The sequence below is a fragment of the Lynx rufus genome, unplaced genomic scaffold, assembly GCF_022079265.1.
Source record: "Lynx rufus isolate CCGP_SWC_20201006 ecotype Redwood Valley unplaced genomic scaffold, mLynRuf1.p SCAF_2, whole genome shotgun sequence".
NCBI lineage: Eukaryota > Metazoa > Chordata > Mammalia > Carnivora > Felidae > Lynx > Lynx rufus.
In genome coordinates, this window is record NW_025814834.1 from 168,796,171 (window position 1) to 168,816,056 (window position 19,886).

At 43.6% G+C, this 19,886-nt stretch overlaps 1 protein-coding gene across 1 annotated transcript in view; it reads right to left on the reverse strand.

Moving 5' to 3' along the window:
* Positions 1–18,917, reverse strand: part of AK4 (adenylate kinase 4) — a 68,115-nt gene extending 49,198 nt beyond the window's left edge. Inside the window, exon 1 of the mRNA XM_047085028.1 lies at positions 18,585–18,917. Within this exon, the coding sequence (XP_046940984.1) occupies positions 18,585–18,729 (145 nt within the window). The 5' untranslated portion in view covers positions 18,730–18,917. The remainder of the gene's footprint in view (positions 1–18,584) is intronic.
* Positions 18,918–19,886: the final 969 nt, after the last annotated feature.

Genomic DNA, 19,886 nt, shown 5'->3' on the forward strand with positions numbered 1-19,886 from the left:
AATAAATAAATTTTAAAAAAAGAAAAAGGAGGAAAGAAAAGCAAAATAAAATGTAGCAAGAAAAAATAATAAACCCTGACTCTTTGGGGTCTGTCCCCAAATAACACTACTCTCTTTCTTAGAGCTACTAGAGGGGAAATAAGGAACTTTATGTAAAAATTAAATCAGATTACACACACACACACACACACACACACACACACACACACACACATACTGAAGTTTTAAAGCATCTGTCTATGCTTTGTTCCAGGTCCTTTGTTCAGGGAAAGCAATTTAACGACTTTTTAGCTCAACAAAGGTGGGACTGTGATTTATTTTGGGAGTAGATGGTAAAGAGGTTAACTATTCTAGATAAGCAAGTAACAGGTATTAGAGGACTGAAAGCTGGGCAGACAGAAAAAGAGCAAATTCTCCAGAAAGGGAAAGAACAAGAAGGTAACAAATTAACTCTCAACTAGGGTATGGGCAGGTGGAGCTAATGAAGCGTGTGAAGAATGGCTGACAGGTTTGGGCACAGTGGTGTCTAACATGCCACATCAAGATGCTGCTTGTGGCAGACTCTAATCATCATGCCAAAACTTCAATAGGACCACCTCTCCTTTGGGAGAGGAAAATCTGGGTAGTGTCCAATATGGGATGAAAAGAATGCTGAAAAGGGAGGCCCTTACAAGACTGAAAAGCAGAAGTGAAGAATCCTAGAGAAGAATGAAATCTGAGAAGGAGGTAATTAGGGATAGTGGCCAGTACCATAAGCGGTGGAGTAAAGAGCTGTGTGCCCACGAAGCAGGTGGTGAGAGCCCAGGTCTTTCTGATTCAATAGAAAATGATGGAGGACCAGTCCATGACCACAGACTATTACCCAGTGTTACTAATCACCCTCACAGGGAGAGAACGCCTGTCCCATGCACTGCGGTCACTCCCACGCCACACATCATGACTCAACACCAACCACCAGGATTTGTGGTTCACAAGTCTCTTTAAAACTCAGTGCAAGCTGGCCTAGAAGCAGAAAAGAAAGTGAAGACGAAGAGAAAAAAACATTGCATTTTCATCTTAGGACTCTAGAAGTCTTCACCTAATTTAAGTCTAACCAATCTAAATATGAGCTGGTAATGAGACAGAGAAACTGAAGGGATCTTGTGAAAAGACAAACAAAAACAAAAACCTGGGATTTTGGGGGCTCATTTTCCTGCTTCTATTCTTGCTAGGACCTGTACCCCACCCTACACATGGCTTATGGTACTGATAATGTATGTTCTCCCTAAAGGACTTAATGATTTCTTTGGAGTCTTCTAGCACAATAGGTAACATCTAAGGAGTGACTGGGCAGACAGGGATGTCATGAAGGTTTTCCAAGACCACTGACTGCAAACATCCTGACCCCAAGACCTGGGGCTCCAGGGCATAAAAGACTCATGCAGGACACCTAGCTCGGTGCCTGAGAGGGCACATCCACCAAACCACTGTCCTCAATAAAGACCCAAACCTCAAGCGAGATGACAGTCTCTCTCCTTTCCTTTCAGAGGCTCCCACATGCTCTATCTGTATCTGCTCTCTCTATATCTTCAATAAACTCTGCTCTCACTTCTTCTCATTTGATTTCTATCCTGCACGAAGCCAAGGACCCTCAGGCCCAGCCAGCCTGCATCAGTAAATTGCCCAATAGGAAATATTAAACTCTGCTCATTAAACCAAGGATCACTTTCCAGGTAAGACGACTGACTCCCATAGTTGCCTCTATTCCAAATATGAGTTCCTAGATATCTAAAGATGTTTGCCTCGTATGTTGCCAGCAATGTACTGGCTGCTCGATTTCAACCCCTAAGTCTCAAGTCTCTACATCTTCTTCTGCCACACACTGCTATTCCAAACACCGTATACATGAAAGTGAATGCTCCACCAGACTTTCTAATTTTAGAACTCACTTTGAAATTTCCATGCTTTCTCCACCTGCCAAATTAAAGGAGGAAAACAAAGCAGCTGCCACAGCTGTTCTCCAAAAATTGGTACAGAGGTGACATACACTTTTTTGAGACAAGAATTTTCCACCTCTTGGGGCGCCTGGCTGGCTCAGTCGGTTGAGCGTCTGACTCTTGATTTTGGCTCATGTCATGATCCCAGGGTCATGAGATGGAGCCCTGTGTGGGGCTCGGTGCTGAGTCTGGAGCTTCCTTGGGATTCTCACTCTCTCTCCCGCTGCCCCTTTCCCCGACTCGCACTCCTTTCTCTCTGTCTAAAATAAAAATAAAATTAAAAAAAATTTTTTTCCGATTTTTTTTTTTTAACTATAAAGCCAGAAGGTATCTGGAGTCTCTAAAAAGGACCAAACTCAAAACAACAGAGCCACCCCGCCACAGCAAGGCAGCAATGTCTGGCAGCAACCAGCAAAATAAGGTGATGTTTTCAAGTCACTGCACTTCTCAAGTATATAATTGGATTCTATCTCTTCGCAATCTCAGAACAAAATGATAAAGTCTTCGGGTAAATTTAAACCTAATCAAAGCAAACAATAACTGCTATCATGATTATTCGTTTACTTAACTCCACATATTTTACGCAAAATATCAACATCCAGTTTATACGACCTCTTAAGAGCAATTACTTCTCCTTTGTGTAGAAAGCAACACTGGATGAATCTGTATCAAAAAGAAAAAAGATGGAAGGAAGGAAAAAAGAAAGAAAAAAAGCAAGCAAGTAGGCACTTTAAGAGGGATGATGTCCTAACAGACAGCTGCCTTGCCTTGTGTAACACTTCAACTGTTAAGAACAACACGCTTTAAAAATCAATCCTACAACTTTTTTTGCCTTTCACTGGCCAGTAACGATGAAACAGTTTTCCAAAACATGTTTATAATCAGGTCTATATAACTAAAGGCAAACTGGATCAGAACCAGAATTACGGAAAGATTCTATCATCTTAATTTCACTTCTAGAAACACCACTTCCCACCCGCATTGGGCTCCTGGCTTCTGCCACTTAGAACATCTCACGCCGACTAACAGTAGTTCCAGCTATGGCTCAGCCAACCATCTGTGGCTGTCTTTCACAATCCTGGCCATTAAGGAAATGCAATGTTTCAGTGCTGTTTGGTTTGGCTAGATTCCTCTAGACATAAGCTAAGTGCATGCATTTTTTATTCTCCAGGGTTTGAGCTCCAGCAGTGTTTGTAACATGACATTCAAATCTAAAACTAACCTTGACAAGATAGATTTTGACTGGTGTTCTGAGACAACCTAACAGAAACATATAAGCTGGGGAGGGGAAAAATCCTTCCGCAAGGATCTTAAATGTATTTCCTTAACAAAACTAACACTGCAATCAACTACTAAAAACAAACACTAACACACTGGCCTACAACTAGGATCAGCTGGGTGAGGCACTCACCTTGGGCAAAAAAAAATGGAAGAGGGCAACAAAAAACCAAATTCTAGTCATTAAGATAATATTTTAATGCAATATTTCAAAATACCAAAATTAGTGCAAAAAAATCTATGATGAAAATCAATCCAACCCTGCATTTAAACAACTCACTCCCATCTATAACAATTCTTTCTCAATCTGTCAGGTCTGGTTTTTATTTTAAATTCTTGTATTTTGTTCATTCTATTGCACTACCACTGATTTATTGAGTTTAATGGGCACCCCTTAAATTTTTCACTCGAGGACAGTGCTTTACTCACCTCACCCTACCGCAGCCTCAGCCCTACCAACACACATTAACTTAATACTCACGAGGAAATCTAGTGAGGTAGTCTCACCATTACTTTCATTTATAAATGAATAAACACAAAAAAGTTAGTTACTTTGCCCAAGATTGTAGAGTAAGGGTCGCCAAGTCAGATTCCAAACCCAGCTATGTAGTTCGGAGCCCACACTCTTTTTCTTTTTTCTTTTTTTTTTTTTTTTAATTTTTTAAAATGTTTATTTTTGAAGGGGAGAGAGACAGACCATGAGAGGGGGAGGGGCAGAGAGAGAGGGAGACACAGAATCCGAAGCAGCCCGATGCGGGGCTCAAACTCATGAGCCATGTGATCAAGACCTGAGCTGAAGTTGGATGCTTAACCGACTGAGCCACCCAGGCGCCCTGAGCCCAAATTCTTAAAGACAAACATACCACCTCTTAGAGTTTTGTATCACAAAAGCATTCAGCATAAAATCATACAGTCCTAGATTTTAGGATATAACAGTATGTAGAAACTATCCAAATAAACTATAATTAATGACAATCTGGGCAAATTTAGTCATGATCTATTCATCACTGATCAGTGTCCTGCAATATTTAGGCTAAGTGGTAATTCCACCAAACTCCCAAATTTTTCTAACTTGTCCCTAATACTTTAAGCCATCTCAGTGCTCAGAATGAACCAAGGGAGAGAGAGAGTATCTGACCCCTCACTCAAAGGACAGGGCTACAGATCTGAGTAGCCTAGAGTACCAGGTGTCTGTGCTTAGGTTCTGAGATACCCTCAAATACTGTCGGCTTTTCAAAGCTAACTGAGCCACAGTGTGCACTGCAGGACAATGTTCAGAAATACTCCCAAATAATGTGTTCATTTGAAAGAGAGTAGAGGGGTGCCTGGTGGCTCAGTTGGTTGAGTGTCGGACTTTGGTTCAGGTCATGATCTCACAGTTCGTGCGTTCAAGCCCCTCATCAGGCTCTCTGCTATCTGCACAGAGCTCCCTTCGGATCTTCTGCCCCTCCCCTGCTCTTCCTCTCTCTCTCAAAAATAAATAAACTTAAAACAAAACAAAAAAAAAAACTTAGAAAGAGAGTAGATTTAGAAGTAAAGCCACTACAGCTACAATGATCCCACCATTTTAGTCAGTTGTTTGTTGAAGGTAGCCATCAGAGTTTAAAAGGGTCATAATGAAATCAGGCTGAAAAGAATTTAGAAAAGTTATCTTGGAAAGAATGGTTGAAGTAACCAGAGCTATTCTTCTGGATGGGAGGCCGGGGGGAGGACAACTTAGGTCCGGGAAGTGGTGCCTAGCAACTATTTTCAATTATCTGCAGAGTTAGTGGATTTAATTTGTGTGACACCAAAAGACTCAAGTTGGACAAGTGGATGACAGCTTATGGATGATGGTTTCAAGGACTGGCTTTCATCTCAGTATAAAGAAAAAAGTCTTCCAACAATTAGGCCCATCCAACAATGAAAAAGCCCTTCTCCAGTGGGGGAGTTGGCTGTCAGCTCCTAGAGAAGGGACCCAGCACAGAATGGCCACTTGGACAGAAGAACTCAAATTCCTTCCAATTCTAAGGCATTAAGAAAAGGAACAAATAATTAAACTTAACACATTCATTGTTGTGCATAGTGTTTAGTTACCAAAAACCCTAGAAAACTAAAACAAAACTATGAGCTCAATGGGAAGGAGGTCTTGCTCTTTGTATTCTAAGCTAGATTCTTGATTTTTTTAAAACTAAGCCACTGAAGTAATACAAGTTAAAAATCAATCTCCCTTATAGAAAAAATAAACTGTGTCCTGAGACAGTATTTATAGTTACCATTTAAGAAAATTAGGAAGCTGTACTCATATATGCAATCAATATTTTATAGTTCTCCTGCAAACTACATTAGCTATTCTTACCAAGATCTACAGAGGTCATGCAGAAGAAAAAATACAGAAGCAGTTAAGTCAGAATTTAGGAAAACAAAGCAAAGCCAAAGTCAAATCAGATACATCAGCAGCCCAATACATTAAAAGACCTTGAGAAAATCTATCCAATCAGACACACAGGTAACGTTAGAAAAATGTCCATCTTAATGATGACAAAATTTCTAAAAAGCAATTTTGGGTCTTCCCAAAGGAGTCTTCCAAAAGAGGCACACAAAGAAATTTAGTGGAAGTATTTTTCTTTGGACAAGAATGGAAACAAGACAGTTTTAAAAATTAGGTCAGCACAATTAATAGTTTAAAAACAATGAGTGCTTGTAGCCTCTGCTGAGCAGCTGAGTGGTGCACGCGCGTACACACACACACACACACACACACACACCTATATATTGCCTAAATCCCACTAGATTATGCCAGTGATTCCATTCAAAGCACCACATTTACTGCAGAAGATTTTAAATGAAATCAAAGTATTACTACTCCAGGGAAGAGGGAAGAAACCACAGAGAGAACCCTCCTACTTGTCAGGCATTTTACGCAGATGACCCCATCTGATCCTCCCAAACAGCCCTGTGAGGTGGGGTTCTTACAACTGAGGAAATCAAGTTAATTAACTCTCCCCAAAGTTAACTAAGTCCATAAGAAGTTTAGACAGAGGTATGATAGAGGTATGACTCCAAAGCCCAACCTTATTTCCTCTAGGCCACAGAGCCAACTGCCGGTGCCTATCATTCGCTATGACAAAATCCACTAGACACTTGCACCTGGAACTTCCTGCAGGTATGTTAAACTTGTCATTATCATCAACCCTGGACTATCTTCCTTTTAACTAGGTCCACTTGCCCCCACAATCACTGAAACTCATCCCTTTAAAGAGTTGCATTTGGCGTTGCCATTCCCATGCACAGAGTCATATTAGGTATTGCAGCTTCTCCCAAATTCCCGTTTTCATTACTTTTACCTTATACCTATCTAAACTGTTTGTGACACCACCTTAGCTGTGCTCCACTTTCTCTCCCCTACAATCCACTCCTACTTTGCTATGAAAAACAGCTATCATACCCCTAAAGGAATTTGAGGAAGGAATTGATTCCGAACCACCTTCCTATTTATAAACTCAATGTGGAATTACATGAAAGCCCCAAAGGACAATTCTAACTTTCATGCCTGTAATTGTTCCACCTCTAGGTTTCAATCAAAATATCCTTAATTGTAATCACCTCCTCTCATATATGATCCCTCCATCAAAAACACCCTGCTCCCATTTTTCTACCTGCAGTACCTTACCCATCCTACAAGGCTCAGTTCTAACACCATCTCTCCCACAGCTTTCATGGACTTTTTCATCCAGAAATAGATCAAACAACTATTAAACACTGTCTGACGGTATGTCAGACACTGGAAATACAAAAAGAACTCTGTAAGTTTATACAAATGACTTCAGTGTTCTTTACACAGAGCCCAACCTGGGGTGGCTCGATCTCACAAACCAGGACATCATGGCCAGAGCCGAAATCCAGAGTCGGACACTTAAACAACTGAGCCACACAGGCACCCCTTCAGTGTTCTTATAAAAAATTTGTCATTCTTTTATGGTTTTTTTAAATGTTTATGTTTATTTTTTGAGAGAAAGAGTGCAAGCAGAGGAGGGGCAGAAAGAGAGGGGGACAGAGGTCTGTGCTGACAGCAGAGAACCCGATGTAGGGCTCAAACTCACAAACTATGAGATCATGACCTGAGCTGAAGTCAGACACTTAACCAACTGAGCCCACCCCAGCTGCTCCTCATTCATTTTTTTTAATAGCACTCAGTATAATCTGCCTTAATAAACAATTAATTGGGTGTACGTTTTACCTTGTCATCTCCTTAAAGGTAGAGACCATTTTTGATTCCTATTAACAGGATGCTACTGGAATATGCCGAATTTAACAAGTAGTTACTGATATTTGAAGTCTACCCATCTGTTGACATTTTAACATCTTAACTGTTCTCCCTACTTTCATTCTAGAACCTTCCAATCTAGTTTACAAATAGCCAGAGTGATCTATTTAAAATGTGAATGGGGGTGCCTGGGTGGCTCAGTTGAGCTTCCGACTCTTGGTTTCGACTCAGGTCATGATTCCAGGCTCAGGTCATGATCCCAGGCTCAGGTCATGATCCCAAGTTTGTGGGATGGAGCCCCGCAATAGGCTGTGTGCTGAGTGTGGAGCCTGCTTAATATACTCAATCTCTCTCCCCCTACCCCTCTACACCTCTTGCATGCACTCTCTCTTGCTCTCTCTCAAAAAAACTAAAAATTAAAATAAAATAAAACAAACAAAAATAGTATATTTCTTCAAGCAGAATAGAATATGAATCAGATTGTCAGTACCGTATTTAAAAACAAGGGCTTTACCTTGGATTAGGCAATGACACCAAAAACCTCAAGCTACAAAAGAAAAAAAACAGATAAACTGGACTTCATCAAATTTTAAAACTTTGTGCTTCTAAGGACAACATCAAGAAAGGTAAGAAGGCAACCCACAGAATCGAAGAAAATATATGCAAGTCATATATCTAAAAAGGGACTCATGGGGTGCCAGGATGGCTCAGTTGGTTGTGTCCGACTTTGGCTCGGGTCATGATCTCACAGTTTGTGGGTTTGAGCCCCGTGCCAGGCTCTGTGCTGACAGAATAATACTCAAAATAATAAATAAACGTAAAAAAAATTTTTTTAGTAAATTAAAAAAATAAAAAGGGACTTGTATCCAGAATATATAAAGAACTCAACACAGAAGGAACATATGAGGCCATCTAAAAAATGGACAGGATAGACATTCACCAAAGAAGATGTACAAATGGTCAAGAGCACATGAAAAGATGTTCAATTATCATTAGTTCTTAGAGAAATGTAAATCCTAATCACTCCTACTCTAGGGTCTCTCCACATGCCCTTCCTCTGCCCCCAAATCTTCACACACCTGGCTCCTACCCTCACTCAGGGCTCAGCTTAAACATCATCTCAGAGAGGCCTTCTCCAACCCACAGTCTAAAGTGGCCTTCCCAGGCATTCTCCATCACTGCACTATCATATTTTGGGGGGAATACTTATATAGCATACAAGGCTTAAAGCACAAGGTATACAAGGTTACCTTGACTATTTTTCCCTTGTTTATAGCCCATCTCCCCTCCTGCCATAACAAGCAATCAAAACGTTTGTTGAACTAAACTGACACTAGTGAATTTACTATTGAGATGGTTAGAGACTATATAACTGATGTTACAAAGCAGATCACCTTACAGGGAGATGATAATGAATGCCATATTATAGATACAGATGGGTATAAGAGGAATTTCAGAGAAAAAAATGGTATGTAGCTGCAACAGCTGTGGAAAACTTCACAGAAGCGATGAGACTGAAAATAGACTTTGAGAGATTAAGTGTGAAAGGCATTCCAGGAGAAAGGTGCACCTGAACAATGCCCTTCCCACCTTGTCCATGACCTCACAACACTTCACCCACACACATCCCACCATGACTCATGGGAACATAATGCGAAACCTAGAACTTGAACCCGAAATGGTGAGTGCCTCAAGGGTTCTTCTGCATGCCTCCTCATACCTAATGTAGGCATAGAAACATCTGCCAAATGACTAACGAAACAGCAGGCTCAGGTATTATTCCAGAAGTCTTACCATTACAATGAACGGTAATTTCTACCTCCTCACAGTTGCATAAAGTTTCTATTTTAGACCTTTTGGGGTTCTTTTTTTGGGGAGGGAGGAGGAAGTCAGCATTTCCTTAGATTTTTGTTTTAAATGTTTCAGGAACAGAACAACAAAACACATACCTCTAGACTACCCTGGAACCTGCTGACCTCAGTGTACTTGTGGAGAGCTGAGCTGCAATGATGCCCTGGCCATCCATTGTTCCGTGTCCTGTTTATAAGACATGAAGTGGATATTTCACTATGTACTGGAGTACCTGGATGGCAGCATGACATAATGGGAAGTTTAACCCTACCTATGGAGTCCCAAGTTTGACTACTAGCTTCTCTACCTTACTAGCTATTTGACCTAAAGCAAGTAATCCGACCTCTCTGAGCCCATTTCTTCATTTGCAAAAGGATGTAGTAACAACTGCTCTGTAGATTTGTGTGTAGACTAGAGAATAAGACACATCCATTAGCCAGTGCAGGGCCTAGCACATGCTCGACCAGTGCAAATGTTAGTTATGATGACCAAGTGGCAGGAATTATAAAGTGCCAAAGTCACAGGTCGTAGGTCAATAACAAAGTGCTGAAGAACAGAAAACAATTGATTTCTAGCTTGTTGGGAATTTGATGAACAGGAGTGACTGTGCATTATTTCAATATCATCAGCCTCTCTGGCTAAATAAGGGATGCTTGCTGCCAGGTCTGTCATTTAACTAGTACCAAGAACTCTTGGAACTTGGACATGGGACTGTTAAAATATAACATCAGCCATCTAATTGTACTTCATGAAACTGTACCAATGAGACCTTTTGGACCATGTCTTAAAGGTGAACTTGAGAACTAAACATTAAGGTGTGTGTGGGGGGGGGCACAGAGTAATTCAAAGTCTCTACTACCTGATCATGCTTTAAAAAACAATCTAGTTTGCTAAAAGAGCTGAGCTATCTGACCCACTGTGTAAAAGAATACTGTCTAAAAGTTTACAAGAAAAACAATTTCCTAGTCCTTAAATCTTCTTACAACATGCATTACACAGATTGCTTAAGAACAGAGTAGCCTAATACCATTTAACAATTTACTTGGTAGATTTTAAAGGAAATAGGCAATTCAATATGTCCTCTATAATGGGTAGATTTATAGCTAATAGTCTGGTACCCAACTTATGAGTTTCATGATCAGGTGCCATCACTTGAGTTCTAGGAAGTTTGGAGCAGAAGTGTAAAAGCTTCATAAATTATGATGCTAATATATTTGTGTGTATCTTAAAGATAAGCACCAAGTAATGAAAACTGGAAAAAGTGATATGTAGCAGGCACAGCAACCTTTTCCTTTAATAGCATAATAAGAGATGAATAAAGGCCAAAATGGTAACACACAGGTGTGATCAAGCCACAAGAGCAATGATCTCTTGTGGACCATACACGAGCTCTGAAAGGAGTTCCAGTTATATGGTGGCAACAACCATCCCATCTCCTCACCTGGCAGCTGGACTCATCCGTCAAAACTTAGCTCGGGAATCATCTCTAGAAACCCTTCCGTAATCTCACCACCTTCTCAATGCTAGGTTGGCCATACTACCCCATATCCCACAGGACCTACACATGTACATCTTTCAGCCTCTATTACCTTACCCTTGTTTACCTGCCTCAACCTCCTTCAGGAAATAGACTTTGTCTCCCTTCTTTGTATCCCACAAGTCAACACTGCTTGGCACTTACATATTTGCTGAAAGACATAGTTACTAGGACATTCAAGTCCTAGTCAAGCATGCTTTGTATACCAAAGGACACTAAGTAACCTAAATTCCATCAACAGAAGATTAGTTAAATCAGCAGTTCTCCAAGTGAGGTCCAAGGACCCCAAGAGTCCATTAACACCCTTTCTGGGGTCTGTGAATTCCCCTTTTCTCTAACTACACATCTATGTGAAACCAAGTATTCTTTCTGTACTTTAACCAAAACAACACAGCACACAAACTGAATGAAGAACCAGATAGAAGAATCCAGCTTTCTTTTACAAAGCAAGACGTTGAAGAGGTTTGCAAATAGATGAAAACAACACTATTCTTCTCAGATTTTGTTTTGGAAAATAGTTATTTTTCATAGAAATGTTAATATGTAATGGATTTATCGTCATGTTTAATGAATTCACAAACATTTTTTTAAATTTCCCAGTTTTAACTTCTAATATAGTTAGTAGCTAGAAGTATAATCCATCTAAAAGGCTCTATTGAGATGCCTGGGTGGCTGGCTCAGTCAGATAAGGATCCAATTCTTGATTTCGGCTCAGGTCCTGATCTCACAGTTCATGAAACCTGAGATTGAGCCCAGTGTTAGGCTGGGTGCCAACAGCATGGAGCCTGCTTGGGATTCTCTCTCTCCTCTCCCTCTGCTCGAGGGTGCTCTCTGAAAACAAATAAATAAATTAAAAAAAAAAAAAAAAGCTCTATGGAGTGCTCAGTGAGTTTTGTTTTGTTTAGAAAGAGTGGGGGAGGGGCAGAGAGAGAAAGAGAGAGAATCTTAATCCTCCACTGAGCACAGAGCCTAAGTCAAGGCTTGATCCCATGACCCTGGGATCATGACCTGAGCGAAATCAAGAGTCAGACATTCAATGGACTGAGCCATCCAGGCACCCCTCAATGAGTTTTGTTTTTTTTTTTAAGTGAGTATGCATGGGGGAAGGGACAGAAAGAGGGAGAGAAAGCACAGCAAGCAGGCCAGGGTCCACACTGTCAGCCCCAGGCCAAACTCGGGGCTCAATCTCAGGAACTGTGAGGTCATGACCTGAGCCAAAATCAAGAGTCAGGTGCTTAACCAACTGAACTACCCAGGTCCCCCTCAATGAGTTTTAAATGTGAGACCAAAATGTCTGAGAATGGCTGGTTAGAAAAACTATGGTACAACTGTAACATAAAATTATGGGTCTGGGCACCTGGGTGGCTCAGTTGGTTAAGCGTCTGACTCTTGATTTTCTGCTCAGGTCATGATCTCCTGGTTTGTGAGATCAAGCCCCACATCAGCCTCTGTACTGACAGTGCAGAGTCTGCTGGGGATCCTCGCTCTCTCCCTCTCTCTCTGCCCCTCTCTCAGCCATTCTCTCTCTCTGTAAATAAACTTAAAAAAAAAAAAAGAGTATGTGGCCATTTTTCAAAAAGAGTAAGATAGATTGATACCTGCTAATAGAAACCATGTCTAAGCTATACTGCTAAGTCTAAAGAAAGATATGAAAAACAAAATATAAATTTGTACTTTTTAAAAAAGAGGCTACTGCCATCTATATATATGCTATATATGTATGCATAAATTCTCTGGATGAACATTCAAGAAAAGTAACTAGTAGGTATCCTGGTAGAGAGAGGAACCATGGGTCAGGGAACATGTGTTCCTATAGAGAGTAACTGGGGAACCACCGGTCAAGGAGGGGAGAGAGACTTTCCACACCATTTCTGGTGTAGTTTGAAAATTTTACCATCTGCACATATTACCTTTCCAAAAAAACAAAAGTGGGATAAAAATTATATTAAAAGAGTACAGGGGCACTAAGCTCATATTAAAGAACACATTGTAATTGCACCAGAAAATAATAAATGATATGTTGTGCAATAAAGCAAGCAATTTTCAAAATAGTAATACAAAGTTTATTCTTGAAATTCAGTCTGGAAGGATATACTGTTTTTAAAAGTATTAACAGTATTTTTCCTTCCAGTTAGTGGGATTACAAGTGTTTGTCTTATTTATTTTTCTTGTTTTTTTTAAACCTTTGATAACTTACACGTACTATTTTTATAACCAGAAAAACAAGGAGAGTTTAAATACATATGTATCAATGTATGTGTACCCATGTCTATACTTAAATATTTAGTAAGCCAAAAACTACATGAATAATTTAGAACCTATTATCTACTTTTCAACCAAGCCCTTGACTAGAGGCTTGTAAGCTAATTTTTTTTTTTTTTTTTTTAAGTAGGCTCCCCACACAACATGGGGCTTGAACTCATTAACCCTGAGATCAAGAGTTGCGTGCTCTACTGACTGAGCCAGCCAGGCACTCTTGTAAGCTAAGTTTAAAATTCCTTTCTTCTACAGTTTAAAAACTACTCTGATCCAGTCATTTTATTTCTTTTTCTTTAAAAATTTTTTTTTTAATTTTATTTATTTTTGAGAGAGAGAAAGAGAGCACAAATGGGGGAGGGACAGAGAGAAAGAGACACACACAGAATCTAAAGCAGGCTCCAGGCTCTGAGCTGTCAGCACAGAGCCAGACCCGGGGCTCCACCTCACCAGCCATGAGATCATGAAGTGAACAGAAGTATGACCTGAGCAGAAGTCAGACGCTTAACCAACTGAGCCACCCAGGTACCCCTAGTCATTTTGTTTCTAGTAACCTATGCCAAGGAAAATATATTTGCTGAATGATTTACATGCAGGGACGTTCATAAGAGCATTATTAAACAGCAAGTAACCCAAATGTTCCACACCAGAGTGGTTAGGCACACTCCAGTTCAACCCTAAGGCACATTCACCCAAGTGCTAAGGCCAAAATCCCAGGACTGATCTCTGGGCTGCTTTCTCTCCATCAAGGCTCACCACCAGCTCATTCATCCCCCATAAGCTCTGCCTTCATGTGCATCCTAAAGCCCTTCATTTCTCTCTGCCTTCACAACTACCCCCCAACCCAAGCCATGGTCCACTCTCCTCATCTACATTGGTCTTCCTGGTATCACTCTAGCTTAACTGGAGTCACTTCACACAGCATCCCAAAGTTCAACTTTTAGAGTAAATCCTTTCATGTCATTATCTTATTTAAAACTCTTCAATAGCTTTTTAGTGCCCTTTAGATAAAATCTAATTCACATTTTCCAAATTTTCCACAAGGTACAACTAAAGCTCCTTTTAAAAAATGACCACACTGGGGACACCTGGGTGGTTCTGTAGTTGGAGCGTCCAACTTTGGCTCAGGTCATGATCTTGCAGTTCATGAGTTCAAGCCCCACATCGGGCTCTGTGCTGTCAGGGCAGAGCTGGCTTCAGACTCTTTGTCCCCCTCTCTCTGCCCCTCTCCTGCTTGTGCTCTCTCAAAAATAAAAAAAAAAATGACCACACTGGGTGCACCTGGGCAGCTGGTTGAGTGTCTGACTCAAGTCATGATCTCATGGTTCACCAGTTCAAGCCCCTGTTGGGCTCTATGCTGACAGTGCAGAACCTGCTTGGGATTCTCTCTCCCTCTCTGCCCCTCCCCCACCCATACTAGCTCACTCTGTTTATCAAAATCAATAAATAAACTTAAAAAAAAAAAAAAAAAGACCACACTGAAGACTGCTTAGATTCCGCTGTTCATGTAGCCAAAGCAGATGTACTCTCAGGGGACACCTTACTCAAGTCACAAATTGTTCTTTCAACACCCATAAAAACCCTCAAAGAAACCAGGCATTGTAGAGTGGACCTGTGGAATAGACAGATCCTCCAAAATGGTCAGACCCTTGACCCGAGCTATACCCCAAGTCTTACCAAGCTAGAAAAAAAAATGGAACATAGCATATCCCAGAAATCCTATTAATATCCTACAGAACAACTATTTAAATTTGTTTCAGCTATCTTGTTCAACTCTGTCAAGTCTCTAGATACAACCTCTCTATCCTCCAAGACTCAGAAGTTTTCACTCTTACATAAGATACACATTTATACTTAACAAATGCAAAAAAAAAAAAAAAAAATCCAGAGCCCTCTGAACTAGGTCATCTTTTCACAGAAAAGAGGCTCAGGCCATAGTCTAATTTGGAATGCTGGTCCCATATGCAAACCCCAGCAAAAGCTGCAGTTAATATTAATTAAGAGCAGAAACACGTTTGCTCTCGAATATTCTTTCACCCAATCAAGTCCAGGATGCTTCCAAATGGAAATCTGCCAATTTTCCTGTACTTGAGATAGGAGATCCAGTACAGAATAAGGTGATTTTTTTAAATGCCACTGTTTGTCCAACCCTTAAAACGGGATTCTCACATCCTTTCAGAGGGAGGTTTCAGCCACTATCACTCAACAAATGGAGACTAATGTCTCTAGCAAACTTCTAATAAAGTTTTAATAAGACTCACCACTAAGCACCAGCAGTGTGTGTGCACCCACATTCATACACATATACACACATACACAGAAAAGCTAATATTCTTTATGACAGAATGTAGGACCCACCTCCTGGCAATCTATAATTCTCCCTTCTATTTACTCATGCAATGCATACACTAAAGAAAATGAGAAACTTGGGGAGCCTGGGTGGCTCAGTCGGCTGAGCAACCGACTTCGGCTCAGGTCAAGATATCACGGTTTATGAGTTCAAGCCCCTGAGTTGGGCTCTGTGCTGACAGCTCAGAGCCTGGAGCCTGTTTCAGATTCTGCATCTCCCTCTCTCTCTCTGCCCCTCCCCCACTCATGCTCAGTCTCTGTGTCTCAGAAATAAACATTAAAAAAATAAAAAAGAAAGAAAGAAAGAAAGAAAGAAAGAAAGAAAGAAAGAAAGAAAGAAAGAAAATGAGAACCAAAGACTTGGGTGTGAGTCTTCAAATAAAGTCTTTGATTAAGTCTCAGCCTACACTGCTTCAGGCCAATTAGACAAAGTTAAAGGGTGACAGCTATCATGAGACTGACTAATCTCAGATCCATAGTAGGCACAAACTATTACCATAAATCAAAACTGAACAGAATGGACTCAATTGCTGGAGACTATCTGACTCTTGGATAGTAGACAGAATTTGTGACCCAAAGACCTGTTGAACTCTTTCTATGCATTAAGTACTTTGCCATATCCCTGACCTTGAAGTCTCTTCAGAGGGTACTGGAACATGGTGAAGTTAGAAGTGACAAGTGACACATGATTATCTTAAATACTGCTACAGCCCCCCAGTACCTAGAACACTGTCTGACACATAGAAGGTACTTGGTAAATACAGGATGAATCAGACAGACATTTGCTGTAATGCATTGTAACTGTATGTGACAGCAGCAACAGAATCAACAAAGCCACGCACAGAGGAAAGAAATGAATTCTGCCAGGGCAGGTAAGGGAAGACTTCCAGAAGCAATGAGTAGCACTTCCCTGGAAGAGCATTTTTTCAGCAGGCAGTGGTTGCAGGAAAGCCATGTGGACAGGAGTATTCCGGAATCAAGGTTGGAGCAGATGGCCTGAGCTACTTTCCAACTCGAATTCCTACCAAGGTTTTCTTTCCGGGGGTTCTGTTATGCTTCCTCATCTTCTTCAAATGTTCCAACTATAAAGGTATACATACAGAGGAGCTGTTGTGTTTCTCTATCAGGAAATTAGCTAAAAGCAAACAGGCAGAAGAAAAATACCGTGGAATGTTTTGTTTACCAGGCAATGAGACTGTGAGACTCCAAGAAACTTCTGCGAGAAAAATAATCCAAGAAAACCCTCTAAGTCCACTAGAAACAAGCCACTTTGAAAACAAATTGCTGTCCTTCATTTTTCTTCTCTTTCCCTGATAAACAGTTTTTAAATTGGTTTATAAAAAAACTACTTGGTACCCAACAGAAAAAGAAAATCTAAACATTTTGTAGTCATGTCATACTGTAGGGAGAAACACTTGGAGAAAATGAAGCTGTGTGAAAGAGAACAGAAACTAAAATCCAAAAACCAAACAAAGTTTAAAAAAAAAAAAGTGAGAATAAGGGAAAACAGCAAGTGGAAAGTTTTCAAAACCTCTAAGAAAGTTCTGAAGTAAGCCACTTCCTATCACATTCTCTTTAAAAATGGAAAGGGCACTAATCCAGTCTGGGATGGACAGGGTGAGGTCTTCCAGGCCAGAAGGAAACGAGTCCCCAAGTCAGGTAGAGAGAATGCTAAGAAACGGGCCCAATGCCACTTAAGCGTTTCCTCCCCTGACCAAGTCTCTGGCTCCCTACCACGGAGAAGCTGGAGCCAATCACAAAACCCTCCGGCTGAGAGCCAGCCTTCCCTCTCACACTGCTCTTCCCCCAAACTGCATTCCAAAACAAAAAGAATAAAATGCATTGAAAAGTGGTATTAAAATTAAAACAGACCCAATTGAGGCAAGAGAAAATTCAAGGTGCAACCTGGTACACACAACTTTTCCTTCTGAGAGATGAGGGGCAGCGGGCGAGTCTTCTTGAAAATCAAAATAAAAGCTTGCTTTTGCAATGTTTAAGAGATAAATAAAACTCTGCCTTTGAGATACTTCCTAGATACTTCCTAGATTCCTAGGTTTTACGCTGTTTTCCAGCACAGTCCTCTTGAAACTAATCTGCGCTTCTGTAATGACGATCCCTGGGTAATTAGCCCACGGATGGGCATTAACCACCCCGGACACCGCTGAGGGCGGTAGAGAAGCTCCCGTTTGCAAATAACAAGTTTTCATAAAGGAGATGCTTATTATGAGAATATGCATCCCAGAAAGGTTATGTACCAGCGGCGCAACAGCTACCTCTTGCCTGTCAATGCCAATTCATCAGGAACTGGGGTTGCCGTGGGGGTGGAAGGAGAAGGGTGAAGGGCCCTATTGAAAGACTAAGCGATCAGGCGATTTACATCCCCAAATTCACGACGCCAGCCAAGGGAGGCATTCTCAAGAAGCCATTTCCAGGGAAGCTGGATTCAAAATGTAATTTCTCAGATTGAGTCTCCTACTACGTAGTCTCCTAACGGCCAGGCCCCGGCTTGCGAAGGAGGGGTGTTGTTAGTGGTGAGAGTTTACCTTAGAAGGCGGCAGCGGACAGACAGGCCTTTCAAAGCCACCAGGGCTCTGCCCGGAGGCCCAGGGTGACGCGGAGGGGCAGGAACAGTGCGCGGCTGGGGGCCCCGCGGCGCCACAGGTTCCCCAGAGCGCAGCGGGACCGGACTCCCACAGGTGGGCGGCGAGAGCGGGGGGACGCCCCAGTTCCCCGGGGACGCGTGGGCTGGGAGGGCTTATCCTTAAGGAAGCAGGGCGAGAGGGAAGCTCGGGGTTTTCAGCTGTCTGGTTCTCCCTCAGCTGGGTGGTTACAGGCTTTTCCCCAAGGCAAGAGGAGTCCAGGCGAGGAGAGGAGAAGCATGCACCTCCCACCCTCCTCCCGGCGAGCCTCGGCACCCTCCTGGGGCGCGGTTAAGCCGCACCACCGCGGGCCACCGTTTGCATGCTCCCAGGCACGTAGGAGCCTGCACGACCACATGCGGGCGGGGGAAGGGCGCCCGGGGACCGAGGAGACCCGACCCAACCCGATCCCGCTACGGCTCACCCCCGCCCCTCGCCCCCGCACCCCTCACCCGTGTTGGCTTTGATGTTCTCCCGCAAGAAGTGGCCGCTGGAGAGATGCTGGAGACCAAAGCTCTGAGCGATCCTCTGGCACACGGTGCCCTTGCCCGAGCCGGGCGGCCCAAGGATGACCGCGCGCAGGAGTTTGGAAGCCATTGCCTTCGCCAGGCAGGGAGGGGGCGGCCAAACGGACAACCCGGACAGCGAGCGGCCTCAGAGAAGCCCGGGGAACTTTATGGCTTCTGCTTCTGCCTCTGACACTCTCCGCTCGCGCGGGGACTCGCCGGGCGCCCCTGCAGGGGGAAGGAGTGACTTTTGAGACAACCCCTCCCTTCAGCCCCGCGCCGGGGCCGGCTCGAAGGCGGAGAAAGGCGCCACGCTACCCATCCCCGCCCTCCTCGCCCCCACGCCGCGATTCAGGACAAGTCCGGAGTCCCCGCCCCTGGCGGGGTCGGCCCCGGGGGCTCTGAGGGCGGCCCGGCCAGGCCCACCTCTATCCCTTCCTCTTTCGTTTCCCACGCGGCGTTCGAGGAAGGGGCCGGGCGGCCTGGCATCCCCGCGCCAGTCTCCACCGAGGGGGACGCCGGGAGGGGCGGTGACTCCAAGCGCGCCCCCAGTCGCCCCACGCACCGGTCGGCCTGGGGGCTGAGCCCCTGCCCCTACCCTCGCACGTGGGCAGCGCTGAGTCTGCGCCGCGGCCCCTCCCCAGCGGCTGTCAATCCCCGGGAGTCGCCTCGGCCCCCGCCGCCCGCGCGGACCGCCCAGCGCCCACCTCCGCCGAGGGCGGACGGATGCGCTCCCCGCCGCGGGGAACCCGAGTCCGACGTCTCTCCACCCCAAGCAGTCAAACACACACCTCGGCTGGGACGCGGCGCTCCGAGAGGCTTCCAGCCCGGATCCCGCTGGGCGGCGCCGCCTCCGCCCGCCCCCACTCCGAGCCCCAGCCGGCCGCGCGGGACTCGCGCCTTACGTAAGCCGGGGAGACCGGCTCCGCGCGAGCTGTTGGCCGGCGCCCCCTCCCCTTACCGCCGCTCGGCTCCCACCCCGCCCTCCCAGCCCACGTGCTCCCCACCACCCTGCGGGGGGCGCCAGGACTCAGACCCACCTCTTGCACTCGCCCGGGGACCCCGTTTTTACTGTCAAGGGGAAGGAAAAATACAACTTGTTGAGTGCCTACTATGCGTCAAGTTCAGGGCTAGTGGTTTCCTTACGCAACAACCGTTCCAGATATTCACAGATGAGGAAAGGAGGCTTGGAGTATCGCCATTCATTCAACAAACGTTTGTTGATCTCCTACCGTGTTCCAGACACTG